This window comes from Syngnathoides biaculeatus, chromosome 11 (genome assembly GCF_019802595.1).
Source record: "Syngnathoides biaculeatus isolate LvHL_M chromosome 11, ASM1980259v1, whole genome shotgun sequence".
Taxonomy (NCBI): domain Eukaryota; kingdom Metazoa; phylum Chordata; class Actinopteri; order Syngnathiformes; family Syngnathidae; genus Syngnathoides; species Syngnathoides biaculeatus.
The window spans coordinates 23773587-23796313 of NC_084650.1; the positions used below are offsets into that span (position 1 = coordinate 23773587).

At 42.3% G+C, this 22727-nt stretch overlaps 2 protein-coding genes across 5 annotated transcripts; one reads left to right on the top strand and one right to left on the bottom strand.

Moving 5' to 3' along the window:
• Positions 1-184: 184 nt before the first annotated feature.
• On the bottom strand, positions 185-15487 carry fam193b (family with sequence similarity 193 member B). Of its 3 annotated transcripts, none has more exons than XM_061834523.1 (10): positions 15140-15487; positions 13237-13488; positions 10996-11182; positions 6932-7150; positions 5510-5924; positions 5219-5399; positions 4877-5110; positions 1789-2794; positions 1600-1675; positions 185-621 (listed from the first exon to the last, which is right to left on the bottom strand). In XM_061834523.1, exons 1-10 carry the CDS (start codon positions 15293-15295, stop codon positions 525-527), a joined length of 2823 nt encoding a protein of 940 aa, XP_061690507.1. In that variant the 5' UTR covers positions 15296-15487; the 3' UTR covers positions 185-524. The 3 variants fall into 3 exon arrangements, with proteins under 3 accessions (XP_061690507.1, XP_061690506.1, XP_061690508.1); XM_061834522.1 differs by having other exon boundaries at positions 1765-2794; positions 15140-15486; XM_061834524.1 differs by lacking the exons at positions 13237-13488; positions 15140-15487 and adding an exon at positions 12157-12304 and having other exon boundaries at positions 1765-2794.
• mxd3 (MAX dimerization protein 3) lies at positions 13342-22611 on the top strand. Of its 2 annotated transcripts, XM_061834529.1 has the most exons (7): positions 13342-13477; positions 16156-16259; positions 17697-17796; positions 17924-17953; positions 18035-18149; positions 20477-20642; positions 21558-22611. In XM_061834529.1, the coding sequence occupies exons 2-7, from the start codon at positions 16181-16183 to the stop codon at positions 21674-21676; spliced, it is 609 nt and encodes a 202-aa protein (XP_061690513.1). In that variant the 5' UTR covers positions 13342-13477; positions 16156-16180; the 3' UTR covers positions 21677-22611. The 2 variants fall into 2 exon arrangements, with proteins under 2 accessions (XP_061690513.1, XP_061690512.1); XM_061834528.1 differs by lacking the exon at positions 13342-13477 and having other exon boundaries at positions 15719-16259; positions 21558-22610.
• The last annotated feature ends 116 nt before the right edge of the window (positions 22612-22727 follow it).

Here is a 22727-nt window from a genome sequence, read left to right on the forward strand (position 1 = left end):
TGGTGATTTAATAAAAATCCTTAAAAAATGAGTCTTTACTAATAATTCTGCACATGGTGTATACTGTATTGTGTTCTGCTTGTGAGTAAACATTGACATTTGTCAAACATGCTGAATGTAAAAGCTGGTGTGTAACAATGGGAGCACCAGAATTGAAGTCCAAAAGTTTAACACTGTTAAAATGTAAAATTTCTGATAAAAACATTTATTCATGTAAGGTAAATGTTTACATACTACATACGTCATAACATGGATGCAGTGGACAAACACACTAGTTTTCCCATTTAGGATCTTTAACTTGGTGAACATTGCCATAACAGCCCAAAGAAAAAAACGGTCCTTAATATTGATCCCTGGCTGAAAAGCCACTGGTTGAACGTCAGTCTTTTGAACGAGTGCGATATTGTGAACAAGTTCCCTCAACTCAACAATAACCAAACAGGGAATGAGAGAAGGCCTCAGGCCGAGCACAGCTCTATTCAAAGAGTTTGTGGTGTGAAGTTTTATTTCCTGGCTCTTGTCAGCTATTGACCTGCATTGGAGGGAACTTTTTTGAGGCTGAAGTTGGACCAATTCACAGCAACCTTCCGGCGGGTTTGTTTCGCAGAATCAAGACAGAACCTAGAAAGACCACAAGCAATTAGATGAGGAGAAGCGGAGGAAAACAACATGGCAACGTTTACATTACATTATTAAGCTCAAAATACAGTGGAACTTCCAAAGATGAAAGTTTTTTCCATCCATTGTCTGTCACTGCTTATCCTCACCAGTGTCACAGGTGAGGTGGAGCCTATCCCAGCTGACTTTGGGCAAGAGGTGGGGTAAACGCTGAACAGTTCGCAAGTCAATCGTGGTGCTCAAACAACCGTTCTTACTCACAATCAAAGCTACGAACAATATAGACACATCACTTAACTTATGCATACTTTGAGATGTAGGAGAAAACCTGAGTCCTCAGACAAATCACACACAGGCATGATGAGACTATGCAAACTCCATACAGGAAGACCGAAATCCCACATTTGAACTCATGAGTACCGATCACAGAACTGCGTGACGAATGTGCTAACCACTCAGTTACCGTGCTTCCTGAAATGGGAGTGATTTGTTTTCTAAATACATGAAATATCTATGAAGTGGGCGACTGGTTAGCATGTCTTCCTTACAGTTCTGAGGACCGGGTTCATATCTGGCTGGGATGGGCTCCAGCACGCCCATGACCCTAGTGATGATAACCCTATATGGAAAATGAAGCAATGTTTTGATTGCTGAAATCATATGCAAAGACATTACAGACCGCTTGCAAAACACATGGGGTCAAATAAAATCAAATAAAATTGCAAATCCTTTTGAGTCTCGTTAATAAGTTTAGCCCAACCATGGACTCACGTAAATGCTACAAATCTGAATGCGTGTACGCAGCTTTGGTGAGCAATTTAAGGATGACCTGTTTCAGCCATTTTCAAATACATCGGATCTAATTTGGGTAAAGTCACATTCAAATTCTGTCAAATTAGATGTCCACAAAAGTCACAGAATGAACTGTGGTCAGTTTTTATTGTTTTAATGCATTTGGATTTACTGATATAATTGCTTTACCTTTTAAAGTATTCCACTTCTCGATCAATTTCATCCATTTCTGTCGGATCGACATCTTTTGGAAGAAATACATCATCTAAAAAGAAACAAAAAGAAACAGAAATTACAATTTGAAAGCTGCACACAAATATATACATTGACATAAATATCAAGATTTTCCCGCACCAATAGCAGTAGTGGATTTTTCACCCTTGTTCTTGTTCTTCTTATTTTTCCCCTTCGAATGGGTCTGATGCTGCCCGTTCGCCGGAACCGCAGGATGAGGCTTGCTTTCGGAATCCTGCTCACATCGCCCCGTTCGCATTTCTGTGTCAGCTTTAACTTTGTGTGCATTTGAGAGGGAAATGTTTCCCCCATTGGCTGCCGCATTTCTGGACGATCTGCTCTCCTCAGCTTTCTTCAGGCTGATTTTGTGGGTGTCCGTTGCTTGCTGAAGCTGTTTGAGTGAAGCTTTTGAGCCATTACAGATTATTTCAGATACTCTTGACTCAGTGACTTTGGAATTGTGCTCTGAAAATGATTGCTCCTGTTTTTGCTGTTGCTGCTTTTTACTCTTCTTTGACTTTGTGCTGCCATTCCCAACAGTGCTGTTCTTAGAATCGGATATGTCCTCCTTTGATTTTGCTGTAACATGGGCCGCTACGTGTGGAAAACTGTCAGACCCGGAGGAAGTGCATTTTTCTGGGGAGTGGACTCTGCTGAGCTTGGAGACACTTGGTGCACTGTTCAAGCGTTGAAGATCCTTGGACACGCCTGTCATCCTGGCAGCTGTGGTGGTGGTGGGGTTTGGGGAAGCGTTTGTGTCCTCCCATCCATTGACCAGGTCCAGATGGTTCTTAAAGGTTCCCAGCGAAAGAGGGGCCAAGTCGAGGTCTATCTGCTGCAAGTCAGGGGAGCTGTTCAGATGGGACAATAAATGGTTGCCCTCCAGCGTGGCTGCCTTTTTCGGGAAATCATTCACGTCCAGATTTAGATCGTACATGCTAAACGAGGCCCGGATTGAGTCTTTGATGGTGTTTTTGATCTCTTCCAGCCGACTGGTGAGAAAACTGTTGACCCGCTCAAGTTCTAGCTGGGGCCAATCCAATAACCGTGAACTCTCGGCAGTGTCGGGCGTGGTCTCGTCTAGGCATTCTGATGGATTGGAGAGGGGATCACTGTTGGCAGCACTCACGTTGCCCTGAAGAGCTTTTTCCTAAAATAGACATGATAGCGGTAAATCATCACCTCCAACACTGATCAGACTTATTTTGTTTGTAATTGAAAGTAAGTGAAATAATTATTATTTGCATTTAAAACAACATCTAACATTTGGGATATTGGCTACCTTTGTCAAAAACGTAATACACAAAGACATTTCTTAGTTCTATTTAGAGAAAGTATTCCTCCAAGATGAGTAGCCCAAAAAGAGGTATAAGCCTGATTTGAAACCCCCCCCCCCACTCAATTTATATAAAAATAAAACGAAATTTCAAGGTCAAACATACCTGACGTGAGTAAGTTTAGCTCAGTAAGCATCTAACTAAACCTGAAACAATATCTAAAGACCTATGGTAGTGTTCATGACTCTACCATAAGAAAGACACTGGCCGAAAACAGCATCCATGGGGGAGTCCCTAGGCGAAAACCTCCGGTGTCAGAAAAGAATACACAGGCTCATCTCACATTTGCCAAAACACATTTTGATGATCCTCGAGACTTTTGGAGAAACACTCTGTGGACTGGGCACGGTGGATCAGCTGTAAAGCATTGGCCTCACAGTTCTGAGGACCCAGGTTCAATCCCGGCCCCTCCTGTGCGGAGTTTGCATGTTCTCCCTGTGCCTGCATGGGTTTTCCTCCCACATCCCAAAAACATGCAACATTAATTGGACACTCTAAATTGCCCCTAGGTGTGGTTATGAGTGCGACTGTTGTCAGTCTCCATGTGCCCTGCGATTGGCTGGCAACCAGTTCAGGGTGTACCCTGCCTTCTGCCCCTTTGTCAGCTGGGAAAGGCTCCAGCACTCCTCCAACCCTTGTGAGGATAAGCGGCTAAGAAAACGAATTGATGGATGAATTATGAGTCAAAAATTCAACTTTTTGGAAGGTGTGCGGCCTGTGACATCTGGTGTAAAAATGGCACAGCATTTGATAAAAACATTATTCCAAGAGTGAAGCAGGGTGGTCAGAATGTGATGCGCTCTTGGATCATTCAGCAGGATAACGATGCGAAACACACCAGCAGGTCCAGGTCTATATGGCAAAAAAAGAAAATAAAAAATAAAACTAAAGTTTCGGCGTGGCCAAGTCAAAGTCGGGATTTAAATCCAATTGAGATTCTGTGGTGTGACCTTAAACGGGCAGTTCATACAAGAAAACCGTCCAATATGGCGGAGTTGAAACAATTCTGCAAAGGAGAATGGGACAAAACTCCTCCAGAGCGATGAAATAGCATCATCACCAATCATCTCAAACGCTTGACTTTAGGTACAGCAGCCAAGGGAAGCACAATCAGTCATTAGATTCAGGGGGCAATTACTTTTTCAGAGGGTCAGAAAGGTTTGGCCTTTTTTGGTGCCGTAATAATTTGTATTGTCATTTGAAAACTGCATTTTGTATTTCTTCGGATTGTCTCTGAGTGATATTAAAATTGGCTTGATGATTTGAAACCTCTTTGTGTGATCAATGTGAAAAAAAACAAAAATACACCTGAAATCAGGAGGGGGCAAATACTTTTTCATGACACTGTGTATAGCATGAAACCAAAACAATCGTGGCAACAAACTAGCAAGTAATTGACCAACAAATATGACATTATTACTCCGCTGAAAACTACGATAACGTTAAGTGGCAGTTTCTTAAATGAGGCCGCTGAAATAACATACAGCTTAACGTATTTAAACGAAACATCAATTCCAGTGGTGCACATCGAATGCCACAAGGTGACAGTATTGCTCAGAAAACTCATTCTTCCTGTGACCCCAACTATTGGTATCTTGAAGGTAAATTTGAGCAAACGTTTTCTTTTAATTAAATTGGTTTAACAATTATTTGTTATATTGACAACTACTCACCGTTGTATGCCAGCTATGTTAAAATGTTACTTTAAATGCCTTTACATCTGCTTTACACTTTTGAAAAGGACTGAATTTTAAGTCAACCGTGATCACTGAACAATTGCGGTTCCACAGAGTTTCAACTTTTGTGAATGATTGCAAAATTGAACAAATTTCAATGAATGAATTAGCTATCGTATTTGAAAAGGAACTTGAAACCCAATGTTATTGATGGCATACCTTCTTCTTTTGTTTATGCCGAGCCCTTTTGGCCGCTTTGGCACTGTTTACAGGTTTGGGCTGAGAACTGTTGATAAAGTCCAGCAATTCATCCACATCCCGGTTGTCGATAGCACCAGACCCTGTGAGTTCCGAGTCCTGGCGCTGAGGCAGCTCCTCCTTGCGTCGGGTGAGTCGCGACCGGAGCTTCTCTCGGATCTCATTATAGTTTCGACTGGTTGGAGCGGCTGGGGGCTGTAACCAAATGCATATTTCAAAATAGGCTTTTCACAATTTGTAAGAATTTGCAAAAGAATCTAAAACCCGTATTCTTAACAGAGGCTAGCAAAGAATAAATTGTACCGCATTGTGTCCAAAGAACTCGCAATAACAGCAGTCACAATATTTCCCATCCTTCTGGTTCGTGGAAGAGGAGGCACAAGAGCTCCTTTCAGAGCTGCTGTCTTCATCCTCGACTTCCTCGATCTCTACTGTATCATACATTGTCCCATTAGTCATCTTGTGCCCCTTACATGCTTGGTCCCTACAAAAAAAACAAAAAAAAACGACCCATGCAAGATAATTTTAAGAAGATATTGTAGTCACTAATCAATCACACTTATCAAATGCCATGGTTACTTCATAGGTACTAACCTGCAGACCCCAGTTGACACACTGCCCACATTTGTAGAGGCCACCGTTCCTCCCGTATTATGCCCATTACAAGGGTGGTTACAACCTGCTGCTGATGGGCCCGATTTGCTGTGTTGTGTATTCACAGCAGGAATGTGGGAGTTTTTGCACGGACTGGGCTTGTGAACTGATGTTGGGCTGTCTGGACTGGGAGAAGCCCTTTTAGCTGTGGGCCCATGGAGGTTTGGTACCAGAGGGGGGAAGGGGTTGTGGCCTGCGACACCGGTGGCAGATGACGAGGTTACGTGGTTGTGTTGTCCCGAACTTGACTTTGGGGGCAATAGGGAGGAATGCTGGGAAGACAGGCCCGTGGGACTATTAGGGGGTACTGACAAGTCTGTGTGTTGATGATGGTCGCTGGTGTGGAAGGCTTCACCTGTAAGAATCATGTACCATGTCACAATTGCAATTACATTTTATAATCATATTTTATATTGTTTAATTAGTCTAAAGGCACAGTGGAGCAACTAGTTAGAGCGTTTGCCTCATAGTGTGGCGTTTGCATGTTCTCCCCATGCCTGTCTGGGTTTTCTCCGGGAACCTTGGTTTCTTCCCACATCCCATAATCATGGATTAATTGGAGACTCTAAATTGTCCCTAGGTGTGATTGTGAGTGTGACTATTGACTGTTTCTACGTGCCCTGCGATTGGCTGGTGACCAGTTCAGCGTGCACCCTTCCTCCTGCTCAATGATAGCTGGGATATGCTCCAGCACGCCTCCGACCCTTGTGAGGATAAGCGGCTCAGAAAATGGATGGATAGTCTAAAGCAGACGTAGGATACTAGGGCACATGGGCTACATGCAGCCCAGTCAGTTCTTTCCAGCCCACTGAGCACATTATCAATAGTGCTATAATAAAATTGGTTATTAAAAATCCTCCAATTATTTTTTAAAAAATGAATTTAGCTTTTTCGATAATTTGATGAACAAACTTTAGGCGGCACAATGGCCGACTGGTTAGCAGGGTTCAAATCTGTGGAGTTTATGTGTTCTCCCTATGCCTGTCTGGGTTTCCTCTGGGTACACCGGTCTCCTCCCACATCCCAGAAACACATAGTTTAGGTCAAAAGATGACTCTAAATTGGCCATAGGTGTGGATCTGAGTGTGAATGGTTGGTTGTTTCAATGTGCCCGGGGATAGGCTGGTAACCAGGTCAGGGTGCACCCGACCTCTCGCTCAGAGTTAGCTGGGATTTGTTCCAGCACGCCTGCAACACTAGTGAGGATAAGTGGAAAAAGGATGGATAGATGGATGGAGAAAAGAAAGATGTAACGTTTGAGATTTGACTCTATGTGATAATTTGGCAGACTTAGACTGAAATTCAGTCACGGATGATTCTACACTGGCTCTCATTGTACAATATAAAAGAAGGATTTTGCACCTGGTGGCGTTGGTCGACGGCACACGTTCTTGAAATGCTTGGGAGTGGTCTTGCACAGGTCAGCTGAGGTAGAGAGATGGGTCCCAGCAGAAGAGCCACTGGAATTCTGAGTTAGCGGGTGACTGTAGGGGCACACTTTGGCTACCGATGTTTTAACAGATTTACCAGGTGCTTCGTGGAGTCCTCTTTTCTCGTGACAGACTGATGCGGCTGTCATACCTGCATGTGGACATTACAGACTGTTGGGGTCATAAATATAACTTCAACCAGGCATGCTGGCAGGAATACACAAAACTGTGTGCCATAAAGAACCTATTTAATTTGATGGCAAAGCCAGATGTGTGCAATTTTTTTTTTTGTTTTTGTTTGTAAAGCTCATCTCTTATTTCTCAGGAATGACGATTTCACAGAGATCTTGAAGACCTCTTTGAGTCAGTGTTGTCCCATGTGCTTCAAAGCAATCATCATCATCATTGGTCCCTAATAAGTTGATTCCCTCCTGCCTCAATGATGACCGTCAAGTAGTGCTTGTTCCAATCCTGATGAAGGGCTTCAAGCGGCTAGTCATGCACCACATCAAGTCCTCCCTCCACTCATCCTTAGACCCCTTCCATATCTGTCATACCGGTCCACCGATGACACAGTCTCCACTGCCTTCACACACTTGGTCTCTATGAACTTATGCATCTGTCAGACTGCTGCTCATAGACTTCAATTAAGCATTCAATACCATCATCCCTCAACTATTGATCTACAAATTGAACATGCTGGGGCTCAACACTTCGGTGTGCATTTGGTGCTGGACTTTCTGACAAGGAGAATGCAGGCAGTAAGGGTTGGCAGCAACCCATCTGACACCATCAATCTGAACAAGGGGGCCCCTCAAGGTTGTGTGTTGATTCGCCTCCTCTCCATCCTGCTGAGATATGACTGGGTGGGATACATATCCAACATCTTTATTAAGTTTGCAGATGATACAACTGTGGTGGGTCTCATCAGCAACAAGGACAAGACAGACAATCTCTCCCTAAATGGGGGGGAGAGGAGGGGTAGACGGACAAGAAGATTGTTGTGGACTTCAAGAGAGCGCACACCCAGCATGCTCCCCTCAACATCAATGGTGCAGAGAAGCAGTGCAAAACATCAAATTTCTGGGATTGCACATCACTGTGAAACTATCGTAGACCAGCAAACTCTCATTATTGGCCAAGAAAGCTCACCAGTGTCTCTACTTTCTGTGCAAACTCAGAAAAGAAGGAGGCCCGACCCCCATCTTGCACTCGTTTTAAAGAGGGAACAAAAAGAGCATCCTGACCAACTGGATCACTCTGGTACGTAGCCTGCAGTACATCCGGCCACAAGATTCTCTCTCCCATTGCGAGTGCAGCTGAGAAGGTCATCGTAACAGCCCCTCCCCTTACTGCAGGACATTTACAGCACCGCCTTCACCTGCAAAGCCCTGTGTGTGTAAAACAGGGGATGGCCATTCATCACCGAGCCTCTTCAGTCAGCTGTCATCAGGGAGGAGACTGCAGGGTCTGTGGCCGAGGACTCGCTGACTCAAAGACAGTATTAGTCATCAGGCTGGCAGGAATCTGAAACCTCTACCCACTTTGTCCCCTCTACTTCTTCTGTCCGTTGCCCACCTGAACTCCTTGAGGCACCAAATACATGCACTCACACAAACATTGAAAATGTGGTGATGCAAAAAATATTTGACGAGTAAGTCAAGATGCACACAAGTAGTTCAGGTCACAATCACACATTCAGTAGTAAGATTTAAATTCCATGCTCATTTAAAAATACAACCTACGTGAGGCCTAGAATTACTCCAAAAAAGTGAAGGGGATTGAGAACGGAACAAGAGGCTATTAAAGATCTGTCTGAAATGAACTCTTCCTTTGATACTTATTGCTACTTCAGGTCAACAACAAATTTGTCTAAAATTTAAAACATTTTTTTTATTTTTTTATGTCCTGGCACAGTGAATGACTGGTTAACACATCCGTCTCACAGTTCCAAGGATCGGTGTTCAAATCGGCCTCAGGTGTATTGAGTTTGCATGTTCTCCCCATGCCTACACTTGATGCAAGAAGTTTAAATACACTGTGCAAAAGCACATTTCATTTTTTTGTCTCACTCTGAAGACAAAAAGACTGAACGTCTTTTTTTCAGGTCAGTCAGATGAGGAAAATTATTTAATTTTGTTGAATGCCAAAATAATGAGTTTCTTCAAGAATTCTTATTATTATTTTCTTAAAAGGTAAAAAAAAATACATACATTTCCTCAGTATCGAATAGTATTTCCTTTAAACTGCATGACTTGGTCCAAATTTTGGGTAACCTTCCACGAGCTTCTGACAATACTCTGCTGGAATCATGGTCCATTCCTCCTGTCACCACTGGCGTAACTGAGTCAGGTTTATCGGTTGCCTTGCTAACACACACCTTTTCAGATCTACCCACAAATTTTCAATGGGATTCAGATATGGGCTTTGTGATGGACACTCCAAGACATTGACTTTGTTATACTCAAGCTACTTTTTAACAATTTTGACCGTATGCTTAGGGTAATTGTCCATTTAGAAGACCAAATTCCATGGAAGTTTGAGGTTCCTGGCCAATGTCTCGAGATGTTGCTCTTCAGCCATCTGGAAATTGCGCCCAAGGTTGAGCCATACTTCTTGAGCTCTACAATTCTTTCTCTCACTCCCTGGCTAATTTCTTTTTATTTTCCCATGATTTCAAATAGGGAAGCAGAGTGTTTGAGGTGCGGCCTTAAATACATCCTCAGGTGTGCCATAAATTAACTCATGTTGTCAGTAAACTTATCAGGAACTTCCAATCCCATGACATCGTCTGGGCTTCCCCATGTTGTTTATGGACATAGTACTTTAATTTTATGCTAAGTTTTGACCTCACAGAAAATATGAAATTCTCTCTCTCATTATTGTGGCATTAGGACATGAGGACAGAGTGTGTTAGCGAGGAGGTTGCATAAGATAGGCTTAGATGGAAAAAGATGACAAGCTGTGGCGACCCCTAACGGGACAAGCCGAAAGAAAAAGAAGAAATATTTTTAGTAATCCTGATTGACTTGAAACAGGGGGTGTTTAGTGTGATTTGACTTCAGTGAGACAAATATTGAAACGGGTGTTTTTGCACAGTGTATGAAAATTTCTGGCTTCAACTGTATGTGGGTTTTCTCCGGCTACGCCAGTTTTCTTCCAAAAACATGCACATTAGGTAAACTGAAGACTGTAAATTGTGTGAAGGTATGAATGAGAGTCCGAATGGTTGTTTATATGTGCCCTGCAATTGGCTGGAAACTGGTTCAGGGTGTACCCTGCTTCTTTCCCACAGTGGGCTGGATAGGCTCCAGCACACCCGCAACCCTAGTAAGGATAAGTGGTGTAGAAAGATGGATGGATGGATTTAGGACACTTTTTATGTGGTGAAGCCAAATAGCACATTGTTTTTGCTCAGGTCTGAACTTTTTAAATTGTGAACAGAAACTCTGGCCATAATTTTGTTTGTGTCCACACATTTGGCTGTGGAGGTTCAAATAAAGAAAGGTTTATGTTTTGAATTTTGAACAATGATGATGACGTAACATTCAATTTAGATATTACTTTTATCAATGTCTACTATTCAATTTTCAGAAAACAAAGCTTGTAATATTTGTAACCTTAACTTGGAATAAAAATCTGAGGTTAAAAAGAGAAAGGGATGTAATTTGCAGATTGAGCGCAGCAAAATTGTCCTCATCAGTTGATTAAAAAGAACTTGCAACAAAAAATGTTTTGTAACACAGTGTAATCATTTTACTCTTACTGTTTAACTGTTACTTCAATCATGTGTCACTTTTGCACAAAGGCAACCTTGCAATTCATTTATTTTACATCTATTTATTACCTCATAAATGTTATTAGAAACACTGCATATATTCTAAGATTAAAACCTTAACGACAAGGAACTAAAATATAATAGTATGTGGCCGCTGATCTGAGATCTGAAATTTGAATGTTTGACGATGTTCATTGTTCTTAAACAAGACGACAGACCTTGTTGTATGTGTAAGGAGGCGTTGTGGTTGCAGTGTTCCCCTCCATTGGTGTGGGCTGAGTTCCAGAGCCCAGACAGTTTGTGGGCTGACAGGAAGGAACTTGGGTCCCAATCCACAGTACTTTGCTCTGGGTAACCATTCCCACAGCCCTGGAACTTACAGGAGGAAGAGTGTGACAATGGTACCTGCAATAACAAAACACACACAATTACATAATTTAATCACAGGTCTTGCATTACATCCCACCAACAGTAAGAAGGGGCTCCAAATAAATCAAAATGTTAGTGACTCAATATGTGTGAAAGAAAAGTGCTGTAAAAGAGCCACGTTATAGACCTTTCCGACTTGTCAATAACTCGTAGAATAATAGCCAATCAGATAGCTGCATTGTTTTAATCCTTGGCTTGACACGCCCCTCTTGTCGTCATGTCCCACAAGCAATGCTGGTTATCAGTCCTGTGCGCTTTGAAAAATTAATGTTACGAACAAAATGGTCCTCAGATACGCTTGGGCAACATGCAATTCTTATGAAAGATATCTGGCTCGGTTACAAAGGGCCCGATTGATTCCTTTTCCAAAGCCTAAAACACAGTTGATGAAATGTCTATGATGGATTAAGGTTTGGGGAAGAGTGCACGTACAACTAAGTGTGGACAATAACAAACATAAGGCTGTATGTTCAAAGGTAAGTGATGGATAAGTATCTTCTTTGAGTTTGATTTCATTATTATCAGTGCTTTATACATTGCAGAACAACTTTCACTTTGTTAGTGAATCACTGACCTGCCGAATTAAGTGTGTAATGCTTTATGCTGAAGACTCGGGTTCGTGATACTAAACGAGCAATGTCATGCAAGAGAAATGTCTATTTGCCTATTTGTATCACATCTGACTTTTAAGACAGAGTACTGGGTTCGATTACGGGCCAAGTCAGATGAATACACCCACTCACTCACCATATTGCTCGTGTAAAAGTAAAGTAAAAAGTACTCACTCTGCTTTACATGTGCACTACAATTCCACAATTTTATCCTGTTGGATTTCAATATGAAGTTTGTGAGGCGCCAAACTTTTTTGCATCGATCGCCAACGTTTCGCTGTAACTCTGACATTGTGTCCTGCTGTGTCCAAAATCTCAATACCGTACACATATTCTTACGTGAAATAGTTGAGGCCTCTCTGTAGTACTCTCTTGGACAAGTCTGACGCATTTGGCAAAAAACATACCCCAATATTATCTGGAATAAGCCAAAGAGAATTGACTTCAAACATGTTCTGTTCAATCCTCATTTTGAAAGCTTGAAGGACATGGCTAAGGGGGCGGAGCTTAGGGTCGCCATCGGAAAGGTCCATTATGTGCCAAACAAATAGTTTCTAAGTCACAAAAGGAGAGACTACTGCAGTCATCCCATTCAACTATTTTTAAGCATTTGTAACTGCCAAAGGTAAATTACAAAAGAACTTGAAATTTTTTTTGAAGGCTGCCATAAACAGAAACAATGATGAAGTACTATCCCAGAGATTTACTGCAAAGAGTCCAAAGAACTATAACTTGAAATTTATCCATACTTTTGGAAAATGTCCCTCTTAAGTCACAAGAAATCTTGGGACGTTGAACCGTCACCAGTGGTGGCTTCAGCTAATCTTGAAGGAAGGTACACCACAAAGTCAGTCCTTACGGGGTAAAAGATTAATGTGAAAGAGACTCAGACTTTTGAATCAGTCGGGATGCTTGTTTGCCATGCAGTTAGTTCAGTGTAAATGTGTTTTCATTTTGTATTTGAATGTTTGTCCTGTTCAATAATTAATTGAAAGCAAACCAGCAACGGTAGCTGTTTTTTCGTTTTCTTCTCTCAAGCAGTTGCTGAAGCTCCCACATAACTCAAATTCTGATGCCAAACAAAGCTAAAAATTTGACAGAATAATGATTGTAACTCAAAAAATTCTGAAATTGGCGCACTTTATAAATATTTGCAATGTTAGTTTTGCTGTGAATTATTTTAATCATTTATAATTAGTTTGAAATGTGAACATGTCAGGACATAAAAGGTATCACACACCAAATTTTGTTTGACTATAGAGGTTTTGCTGTGACAAATAAGTAAGCACATGCATTTTTAAGCTCAATAAAGACTATATAACCTTGGTAAACAGACAATGTACTTTCATTTAAACATAAAGAAACAGTAAAGCGGAAAAAAACTACTGACATACAACTGATTTCACTCCACTTATTTACCCCTGCTGGGTACTCCTGGGCACTCCGTCTCTCCTCCTCCTCCACACTCTTACAGCAGCTCTGACAGATCCATAGAGGCACCTCTTCCAGCAGGGACTGGGCCAGCTTACCCGCCGGCGCCTTCTGGAATAAGGCCTGGGAGAGTCCAGGCACAGCGTCTCCCAGTTTGGTGCCCACAGGGAGCCCGTTCACAGGGTTCACAGCCCAGTCCTTAAATTCACGGTGGCATAAAAGGCAGCAGGTATGCATCGGCTACGGGCATAAAAGGGTACAGATGTGAGTTAATTGAACATGATTAGCTGCTAAACTCTAACACTATACAGATCACTTTGTTCATTAAAAATATATGACACAATATGAAACAACAGGGTGTGCGATCTGATGGAGGTAACTAATAGTTAAATAGAACCAGTAATTATAGAGGTCATTATGCATCTCGTGAGACTATGTGTGATCATCTCCATGAATTTCCATTTATTATTAGATTGTCACTGTTGTTTTATTAGAGATAAAGTGCTAATTGTTTGAACAAATATCGAAGTGGACATGAAGATTATGGGCTGGAATTGCTGGGTGACATTGGAAAATAATCCTTTTATAAACCAACTCGCCACGATATTAACTACACAGCAATTGGAAAATAAGTCTATACATTTTTGCCTTTACAAAGATAACACCCTGTTTTGATGACTATATGGAGACAAAATATAACTCCAAACAAGAGGACCTGAACCAAGATTCGAAGCAGGTATACCAACCACTATTCTGATCCGCTACCCACTATTTTGGACGTATTGACTGCAGACAAAGGAAAAAGAGATTAAATCAAATTCAGTTGAAATCATACTGCGATAGATCATCACTGAATGTTTTGTATACAACACCAAGCCAAACTACCTATGTAGGTCTATCTGACATACCTCACATCTGCGGCAATTGCTCCAACAATCTTATGGCACGCCACCCAATAAAAATACTTAATGATGCCAATTTTTGGGGGAAATGTAAGTGAAATAATAAAAAAAAAAAAATTCCCATGGAACCTTGTTTGGGAATCACTGATATATTGTGATTTATTTTTTAAATGTAAATAAACGTAATCTGTCATATCATTATTGGGTTATTCCAGTGGGTGGGTTCAGATGTTATTACTCGCGAGCAAGCACTCAAATTCAGAGGTCCCTGATTGACAGATGTGTAACCTGAAGCGGAGTATCGTGAATTTCTACCATTGCTTGCTTCGCATCAACTTTATAGTAGCTCTACATTTCTGCACCATGCATTCCAGTGGCTGAGGGCGGATTAGAAACGGCAGTAAAGACTGCCTGGGAGTCCACGAAAATGTCCAGCGTTAGCTACACAGTTACAAAGCCGTTATGTAGCCTCTAGGCGCGAGCTAGCCCGATTAGCTTGTAGCCGGGTTAGCCGCCGTTTCCTGTGGTGTGTACAAAGTAAAGGTAGTAAGCACGTTTGCCTGCTAGCCCATAGCACGGCTAGCCTTGTGGCTAATATTAGCGGGGTGGGTGAACGGTTGCGCGTCCAACGTTGCAAACGGGACGACCTGTCTGAAGCACAATGTCACCTGTCTGGCGCACAAGATGGGCTTTGCACGGCCACGATGCCAAACAGTATGGCACACCTATTTGAAGCTACTTGAGGAAACATGTTTGGTTTAATGCTTGTCAGTCTCCAGCGTTCCCTTCGCTATTAATGCGTTAACGTATACGATATCTTTTCACCCGAGTCAAGTGAAATACAAAATGCAATTAAGATTATGGGGGTAGACGGGGTGGAGGGGGGGGGGTGTCAGATTTTTTTTAATGAACCATACAGTATGGTGGCCGAGCAAGGAGGGGCGAGCCGTGGTCAAATTAGCCCATTGTGAAATGAGTAAGTAGCTTGCCTGGTTCGCCCTGGTGGTGGCCGGGCTCTCCACTCCAGCATCTCCGCCGCCGCCAGTTGCATCGCCGGGAGACACTGGATTCTTCGGTACGGTCTGCTGCCCAGGTACAAGCTCCTTCTGAGCAGCGCCTTGCTGCTTGCTTTTCTTCCTTGCCATCGCGATGGTGTCTGCAAAGCGTTTTGGCAAGTTTGCACCAGTTTCGGTAATTCCAAGCGCACACTTTGGTTTATTTTCGGACCACAAAATGTTCTCTCTCTCCTCCAACCAAGACAACAGTCAATATGGCGGAGGACTGGTCTGGCACACTCGGGAGTTCATAGGTTACAGATACTGATGGCGGAGCGGCTTCGCCATCATAAGGAAAATACAACTGACGTCTACGTGGTTTTTGAAGCTAGCGCTGCCATATTTACTAAGGGCAAAACGCCTTTATTTTGTTCTAAATTTTATTTTAGTATCATACTTTTTTTTATTTCGATATTGAATAACATTCTAAAACTTAAATCCGCATTTTAAATCTCTGTGTTATCGATAAAAAAATAATGGGCAAAAAAAAAAATACTGAAGAGAAGAGGGCGTGACGGTAAAGTTTTACATCGTGTCTAAATGCGTTCTAGATATTAATAGTGCGTCGCAATTTTTTTCATAGGAAAAAAAAACTACAACGACGTTCTTTCCTGCACGTGTCATGTTTTTTCTGTATACGTTTTTCTAAAATCGAATATCCTCTTTTGGAGCTCGTTTTGGGAACGTTTTGCACGATTACATTTTCAGAAAACAATTTATAGGTATGCGTCTTTCTACACGCAAAAACCTAAATTAATGCGGCCCATTTGTATGGATACCGACTGTACTAGTTTTTCTTTCTTTTTTGTGAGTATTCAGATATCCAAGTTTTTATCTGAACATTGAAGGCAGCACTACGTTCGTGATGTGGGTGGATTGAGCCGTTGCACACTTGCAAAGTCAGTCGGTCAGAAACTGCTTCACCCGTATTCTGCTGCTGACTCCTTCAGCTCGTTATTTTGAACAAAATCCAGAATGAACAGAATGGAAGGGTCCTTTTGCAACATCCAGGTGCTTCTTCGCGCTGCCGAATTCCTGGAGAGGAGAGAGCGAGGTCAGTGGCTCTTTATTTACAACAAACGTTCGTCTATTGGCGGCGAAGTTGCATATTGTCAAAATGACAATACGCTAAATGATGCGAGTGCAACTACAAGGGCGAACTGAAAAGAAAGCACGCGAAATGATCGATGGACAAGGAAAGCTATTTTGGACGAGGTCTCCATTTGACTCAGTGACCTACATACATATCGCTCCCATCATTGTACTCAAAGGCGCCAATCTACTCCAGTTTCAAATGGAAGCCGAGCGCCTTTGTGCGCTTCTGACGGCGAGTGGACATGTCAGAAAAATTGTTTTTGCGCTTCCCACTTCAATTCCGTGGCAGTACTTTGCTCGTATTTGACGAGATTTTACGTAACAGCCTTCGGACATTTGCAACAGTGGAAAAATTGCGGCGGGTGATGGCGCCAAAATCAAACAGCTGATGCAACTGTTCATTTTTAGACAGTTTATGTGTACTTTTTAATACGAGTGCTATTCGGTGACATGATCTGGCTGTTAAAAAATAAAGAATACTTCAAGTGGCACGAAGCAGACCCCCAAATAATGGCATGTAAATACCACACACATAGTAATGTGAACAAGCTTGTCAAATTTGAATTAATAAAAAAATTGAGAAGTACGGTATGTAAAATCAGGTTTCAAAACATCAATCACAAGGGCCAACTCTCATACGCGGTGGGCGTGTCGAATGGATGCAACAGGAAACATACGAGGGGGTGATGGGTTTTATGATGTAAAATCACCTCCGGAGGCTCAACTTCAAAATTGAATGGTTATTAAAATAAGCATCCAGTAGTTCATTTGCCCTCGTTGTTGTTTCCATAATATCACAGCCGAACACGGCACCTGATGACAGGAGGACGATAGGCGGAAGCCGAGGTGGTTACCACTATTTAGTTATCTGGTGAAAGGTTATAAAACTATTATTCAGAAAATGTGCATAGGAGAGCCAGGTTGTGATGCTTGATGTTCATCTGCCATCTGCGTGTGTCTTTAAAAACTTAATCCATTGCTTTCTTATTTCCTCATTTTTTTGGGCAGCATAATAAAACATCAGTGAGCTCTTTTGTATGTTGAGGCATCCAGCAAAGATGCATTTTTGGTTGAAGCCATTGCTAATTGCACGCTGGAGTGTCAAATGGGCCTTTTTATGGAAGCTAACTCACAACTGAGTAGCATAGCATCTTTAAGCTGATTATTCAGAGGTACCTGTAATATCGAAATGCACTGCGAGGCTACGTGCTTGGACACCAACGCTTATCCCTTACACGTTTCTTGCAATTGTCTGGTGGCCAGTGACAGGGTGCACCCGCCTCTCACCCAAAGTCACCACGGACAGGCTTCTGCACACAAGCGACCCCAACAATGGAACATACTGTAAATGGATGGAGGGAGTCTGACAGACATGCATGTGATGTTTTTTTTCCAGAGGCAGAACACGGCTACGCTTCACTGCTGCCTCCCAGTCCGACTCTGTCTGATAAGAGGAGCAAACAGAAGAGCAAGAAGCTATCTGCTGGTGGAAATCGGTGAAAACATTGCATAACACACACAGCTGACAAGAGGGTGTGGTTTGGTTGTTTGACTTTAGTGTGGTGATTATTGTCATTATTTTTTTTTTCCCCGATGAACCGGACTTTCACGGTGGGAATGCAGGTCCGTGCACAACGAGCTGGAGAAAAACAGGTGACTAATACGGTCGTGTTTGGAATAATGAGCCACGTTTGGGTGACCTGCGGTCGTACAAGCTGCTGTTGCGCTTTGCAGACGGGCTCAGCTGAGGCAGTGCCTGGAGCAGCTCAAGAAGCAAGTTCCTCTGGCGTCCGACTCGATGAGGAACACCACGCTCAACTTGCTCAGGCGAGCCCAGCTGCACATCAAGGTAGAAAAAATGAAAACACGTGGCCATTGTTAACCTTTATAAACTGCACAGGCTGTAGTTTAAGAAACATTAACATTTCTTTTCCAGCCACACAGGTGTGATAATTCACTGTTGTTCACTGTTAATAGCCACTACAGCACATAGTGGCATACAAATTTGGCCAGAGTACTGCAGAAACAAATGTAGTTGACTGTGTTCTTAATGTCTTGCCGACGTTGACCTGCTTTGTCATGTGGTTGTTTCCTAAAGGACTCAGCAAGGGTTTTGTGAGTCTGTTGTTAAGATTTACTTTTCTTTAGTGAGAGTCATATTTGTGGAATTGCAAAGTTGTACATATTCCTTGTACAGAGGGGTTGGTAGGGTTACTTTGGAAATATGTTCAGTTACAGTTACGGTGTTACCGATGATGGTATGTGACGTCATAACCCCAGAATCTTTTTTTTTTTTTTTTTTTTTTTTATTGCCCGTGACAGGTTCACCAGCTAGTATTGGTAACAGTTTTTAAATAGCTGTTAATAGTTGGAGATGTGGAAATTTCAAATCTGCAGTAAAAGCTGTTCAGGTCGTCGGCTAGCCCGCTATTTTTGTCTACTTGGGGTATTGGGGGTCTTACCTTGTCATGAAATAGGGTTAAGATTGAACGTCTAGTGTCACTCCTATAAACATTCTAAAATAGATATTGAAATGAAAAATACATTTAAGATTATTCACTTCAATGTCTACACGAAAAAATAAATATGAGCGGAGAGCGCGTCATCTATGCGCAAAGTTGCGTAAGTGTCATTCAACATCCAAGTGGTCACCATATTGGCTGCATTTACTGTCTATGACATCACCCCCTGGACATTCGCCATTGAAAACACGCTGTGGCCCCTACTGTAGGACACGCCCCTTCAGACACGGAAGCTCATTTAGAAGAAAACGTATCACAACCGAGTGAAGTGTCCGGGGCAATATTACTCTATTGTTTCGAGCCATATTTAGATGACATGCGGATCACGGCCAAACCACCTCCCCGCCCTATCCACCTCCGCAGCGGACATGAGCCACCCCGGCCGACAAGGCCAGCGTCAGGCTCGGCCCTGTCGACAAGGCCGCGGCTGTCTCGGTCTTGTCGACAAGGCCGCGGCTGTCTCGGTCTTGTCGACAAGGCCGGTAGCAATCCACAAGGCCTGCGGAGGCAGTCCTTCTGCGGCTGCTACATGGAAGCCTTCCGATGCACACATCGACACATTTAGCAACCCTGATTTATGGATTACGCCCACCCCCCAACTATTTTTTTTTTTTTTTTTTACTAGCTGTATACACACCTACCTGGCGTTGGGAACCCACAAAGCTCTCGTCCTTTGCACCCATGCAATCCATTTTTCATGACGAACCGGATCTCTTGCAAACTTATGAAGGGTAAATCCATCCTCCCGAGTCTTCAAGCAATGTCCAGCAATACAGCGAGCCAGCATTTTGGCTAACACGAAGGAACAACGAGTTACCTTCCGGAGGTAAAACTAATAGAAACAAAGGAGTCTACTTGAGGGCGGTCCTGCCATGTACGTCACTTCCTGCTTCTTCTCAAAAAAAAAAAAAAAAAAAAATCCCTTGAGAGGATTTTCATGGTGCGAGTTACAAAAATCTGTATATGTCAAAATTATGTTTTGTGGTGAAAAAACGCATGGGTCCATGTTGGCTGCCGTTTTTTCATTAATAACATGCTAAGAATCACACATTTCATGACAGTGCCACTTTAAGGAAGTTATTGTTTTAGCATCTGTCTCGCAAATATCACCCTTTGTGCATTAGCTGAGGTGCTTCAAACTGTCATCGTGTTATAGGGAAATTGTGGCGCGGCTTACGCAGTTTGCCTCAAGGTGGGCACCAGCGCACCATTAAGAATGGATTCTAATTCATTAACATAGGGAAGGAATGTGTCATGAATCAGACTGATTTTGCTTACATACTGAGTTTGTTTACAGACATTGCTACACATCTGTATATGAGGTAAAATAAATTTCTTCCATGGGCAAGTGTTGTGGCAAATGCGATAGTGTCTTTTTAGGAAGAAGGTCAAGTGGGGTCAGCAGGACCCCAAGAGCTGTTTCTAATATTTTTGACCCTCACACTTAACCACTTGTGTTAACATTTTCGTATCGTCTCTCATTATGAGCATAAAAGTTGAAATAAATACATCTTGACCCCCTTAATCAAAACTGCACATTATCTTTTGTGGTGACTTGTTCAGAGACAAATGATAACTTTTCCTCTAATGGTTGGGCCTCACAGTTGTCCCCCATTTACTCACATCTCCACTGTCCTTCTGTTTTTCATAACAGAAGCTGCAGGAGCAGGATGAGCGCGCAGAGCAGCTAAAGGGTCGTCTGCGCGGGGAGCAGAGGGAGCTGCAGGTGCGTCTGGACCAGCTGCAGCGAGGTGCCGAGCGGATGAGGAACGACAGCCTGGGCTCCACCATGTCATCAGAGAGGTCGGACTCAGACAGGGGTGAGTTTTACCTTAGCCATCCTTCTCCCCTTTCCTACCAGAAGACACACCAAGTACACGCCTGCCTGTATCGCCAATTACCTTGGCTGATGGATGTTGTGAGGGAAGACATGAGGGCAGTTGGTTTTAAAGAGGACGATGCAGGATATAGGCTTGCATGGAAAAAGATGACGCGCTGTGGCAATCCCGAACAGGACAAGCCGAAAAGAAAAGTTCATGCTGTTCATTTACCTTTAGCAGTTGTTGACAATGGGAAGAGAAGGGTGAGTGACAGACAAAAGGCATCGTGGGGGGGAGAAGGAGACAAATGTTTGACTGCCGAAAGAAAACATATGTAGGAATGTACGCACGCACGCAAATTCATTCCACTAAAGATTCTTGGGGCCCATGGTGACGAAAGATGAATAAACTTGCAAAAAATACACACGAAAAACTCGTGAAAAAGTTGTACTTTACCAATGTGCGTTAGCGTGCTAATGCGCTAGCGTGTGAGTCGGTGACGGTGGAGTGTCCAAGGTAAACGAAAATCATCGTGGGTAAAGACTGATGTACCTCCGAGCCAATGGGATGCCAGGAAGATGCTATGACGATAACCAATTGGAGAGCAGCTCTATTGTGCCACTTTCAAACCAGGATACAGGATGTTTATGTTCGGTGGAATTTGGGGGCAGCGAATCCAGCGCCTATTTTTGCCTTTCATATCCTGTATTTTCCTTCGTAAGTAGAGAGAATATTTTTCCGAGAAGGGGTTTCCTAATCTGAACTTTTGCTGAATCATTGCTAGAGATGTTCGTAACTAGAGGTACCACTGTTTTACTGAAATAATGATGATTTCGTCTCAGTTTACTCGTGTACTCAGTTTGAAATTTGGGCCCGTTTAGTCTTAGCTGAAAATGCATTGTTTTCTGCTTTCAGAGGATGTAGAGGTGGATGTAGAGAGCATCGTGTTTGACTGCATGGACTCTGAAGAGCCGCACATTGCATGCAGCGCTGCAGATCACTGTTATTCTACTTCGGACAAAGCCTGGCTATGACAGCAGCTATTATCATCCTCATTCTCATCAAGGCAGGGGCATGGGGAGGGGAGGAGGAGAGAACATTCCAAAAACCAAGAGGGTGAGGACAATGAATGATATTGCACAAGTGAATGAACCAGATTTTTTTTTTTTTTTTTTTTACAAAGGCAGTTTTTCCAACGTTGTTTGAATGTTACATCACAGGGGTAATCATGATGTTGGTTATGAATGAGTTGTGTCGATTTGGACTGAAGAGCAGTTCTCATCACTGGGCAAGGATGGCTGTATCAAACATATCCAAAGCCATTAAGACTCATTCATTTTGCAAAGGATTTGTTAAAAAAAAAAATCCCCCCACCCACCAAAAAAAAATAAAAAAATATTTCAGACTTTTGACTTAAATATGCCTACACTGACGTCAGCCTTAAACTTTTTTGGTCTATTTTTTTTTTTTTTTTAATTGAACTTCTAAGCATTACGGTGTGTCTCAGTAAGGCCACATGTGGCCTGCACTTAGAACATTAATCTCTGCTATGGTTTGTATATGCCATGTCTTTTTTTATTTTGCTGCACACAAACATCTTCACATTGCACTTGTCTTATTCCCTAAGAGTTGTAAGTACGGTATACTGAAAGTGAAATAACAGGTAACGGGAATGATTTATAGCACAATCATGACTGTGCCTGATATTCATTTAGTGTATTTGCATTTGCTGTTATGACGTGTGAGAGTTTTGATGTCTGGTAGATAGAAAGCATCATTTCTTGCACAGCCATTGTTCTTCTTGATCACTATTAATAACTTTAGGTAATGATTTTGCTGTAATACAACTATGTATTATGTTGCTCTATATGTAATAACCAAAGGCACATTTTGCCCTCACCTTTTGTAGCTGCAAAATGCCTTACCTTGTATGCATTCACTCTCTCCGCCCAGTAATATTATGTAGCATTTTTTAAAATTGTAAGCTTTTTATGAATAAATATTTTCTATATTTAAAGAACTTTGCTCCATTTATTCAAGACAAAAGAAGTAAAAAGATGGTGACTATTAAAAAGATAGTCTTGA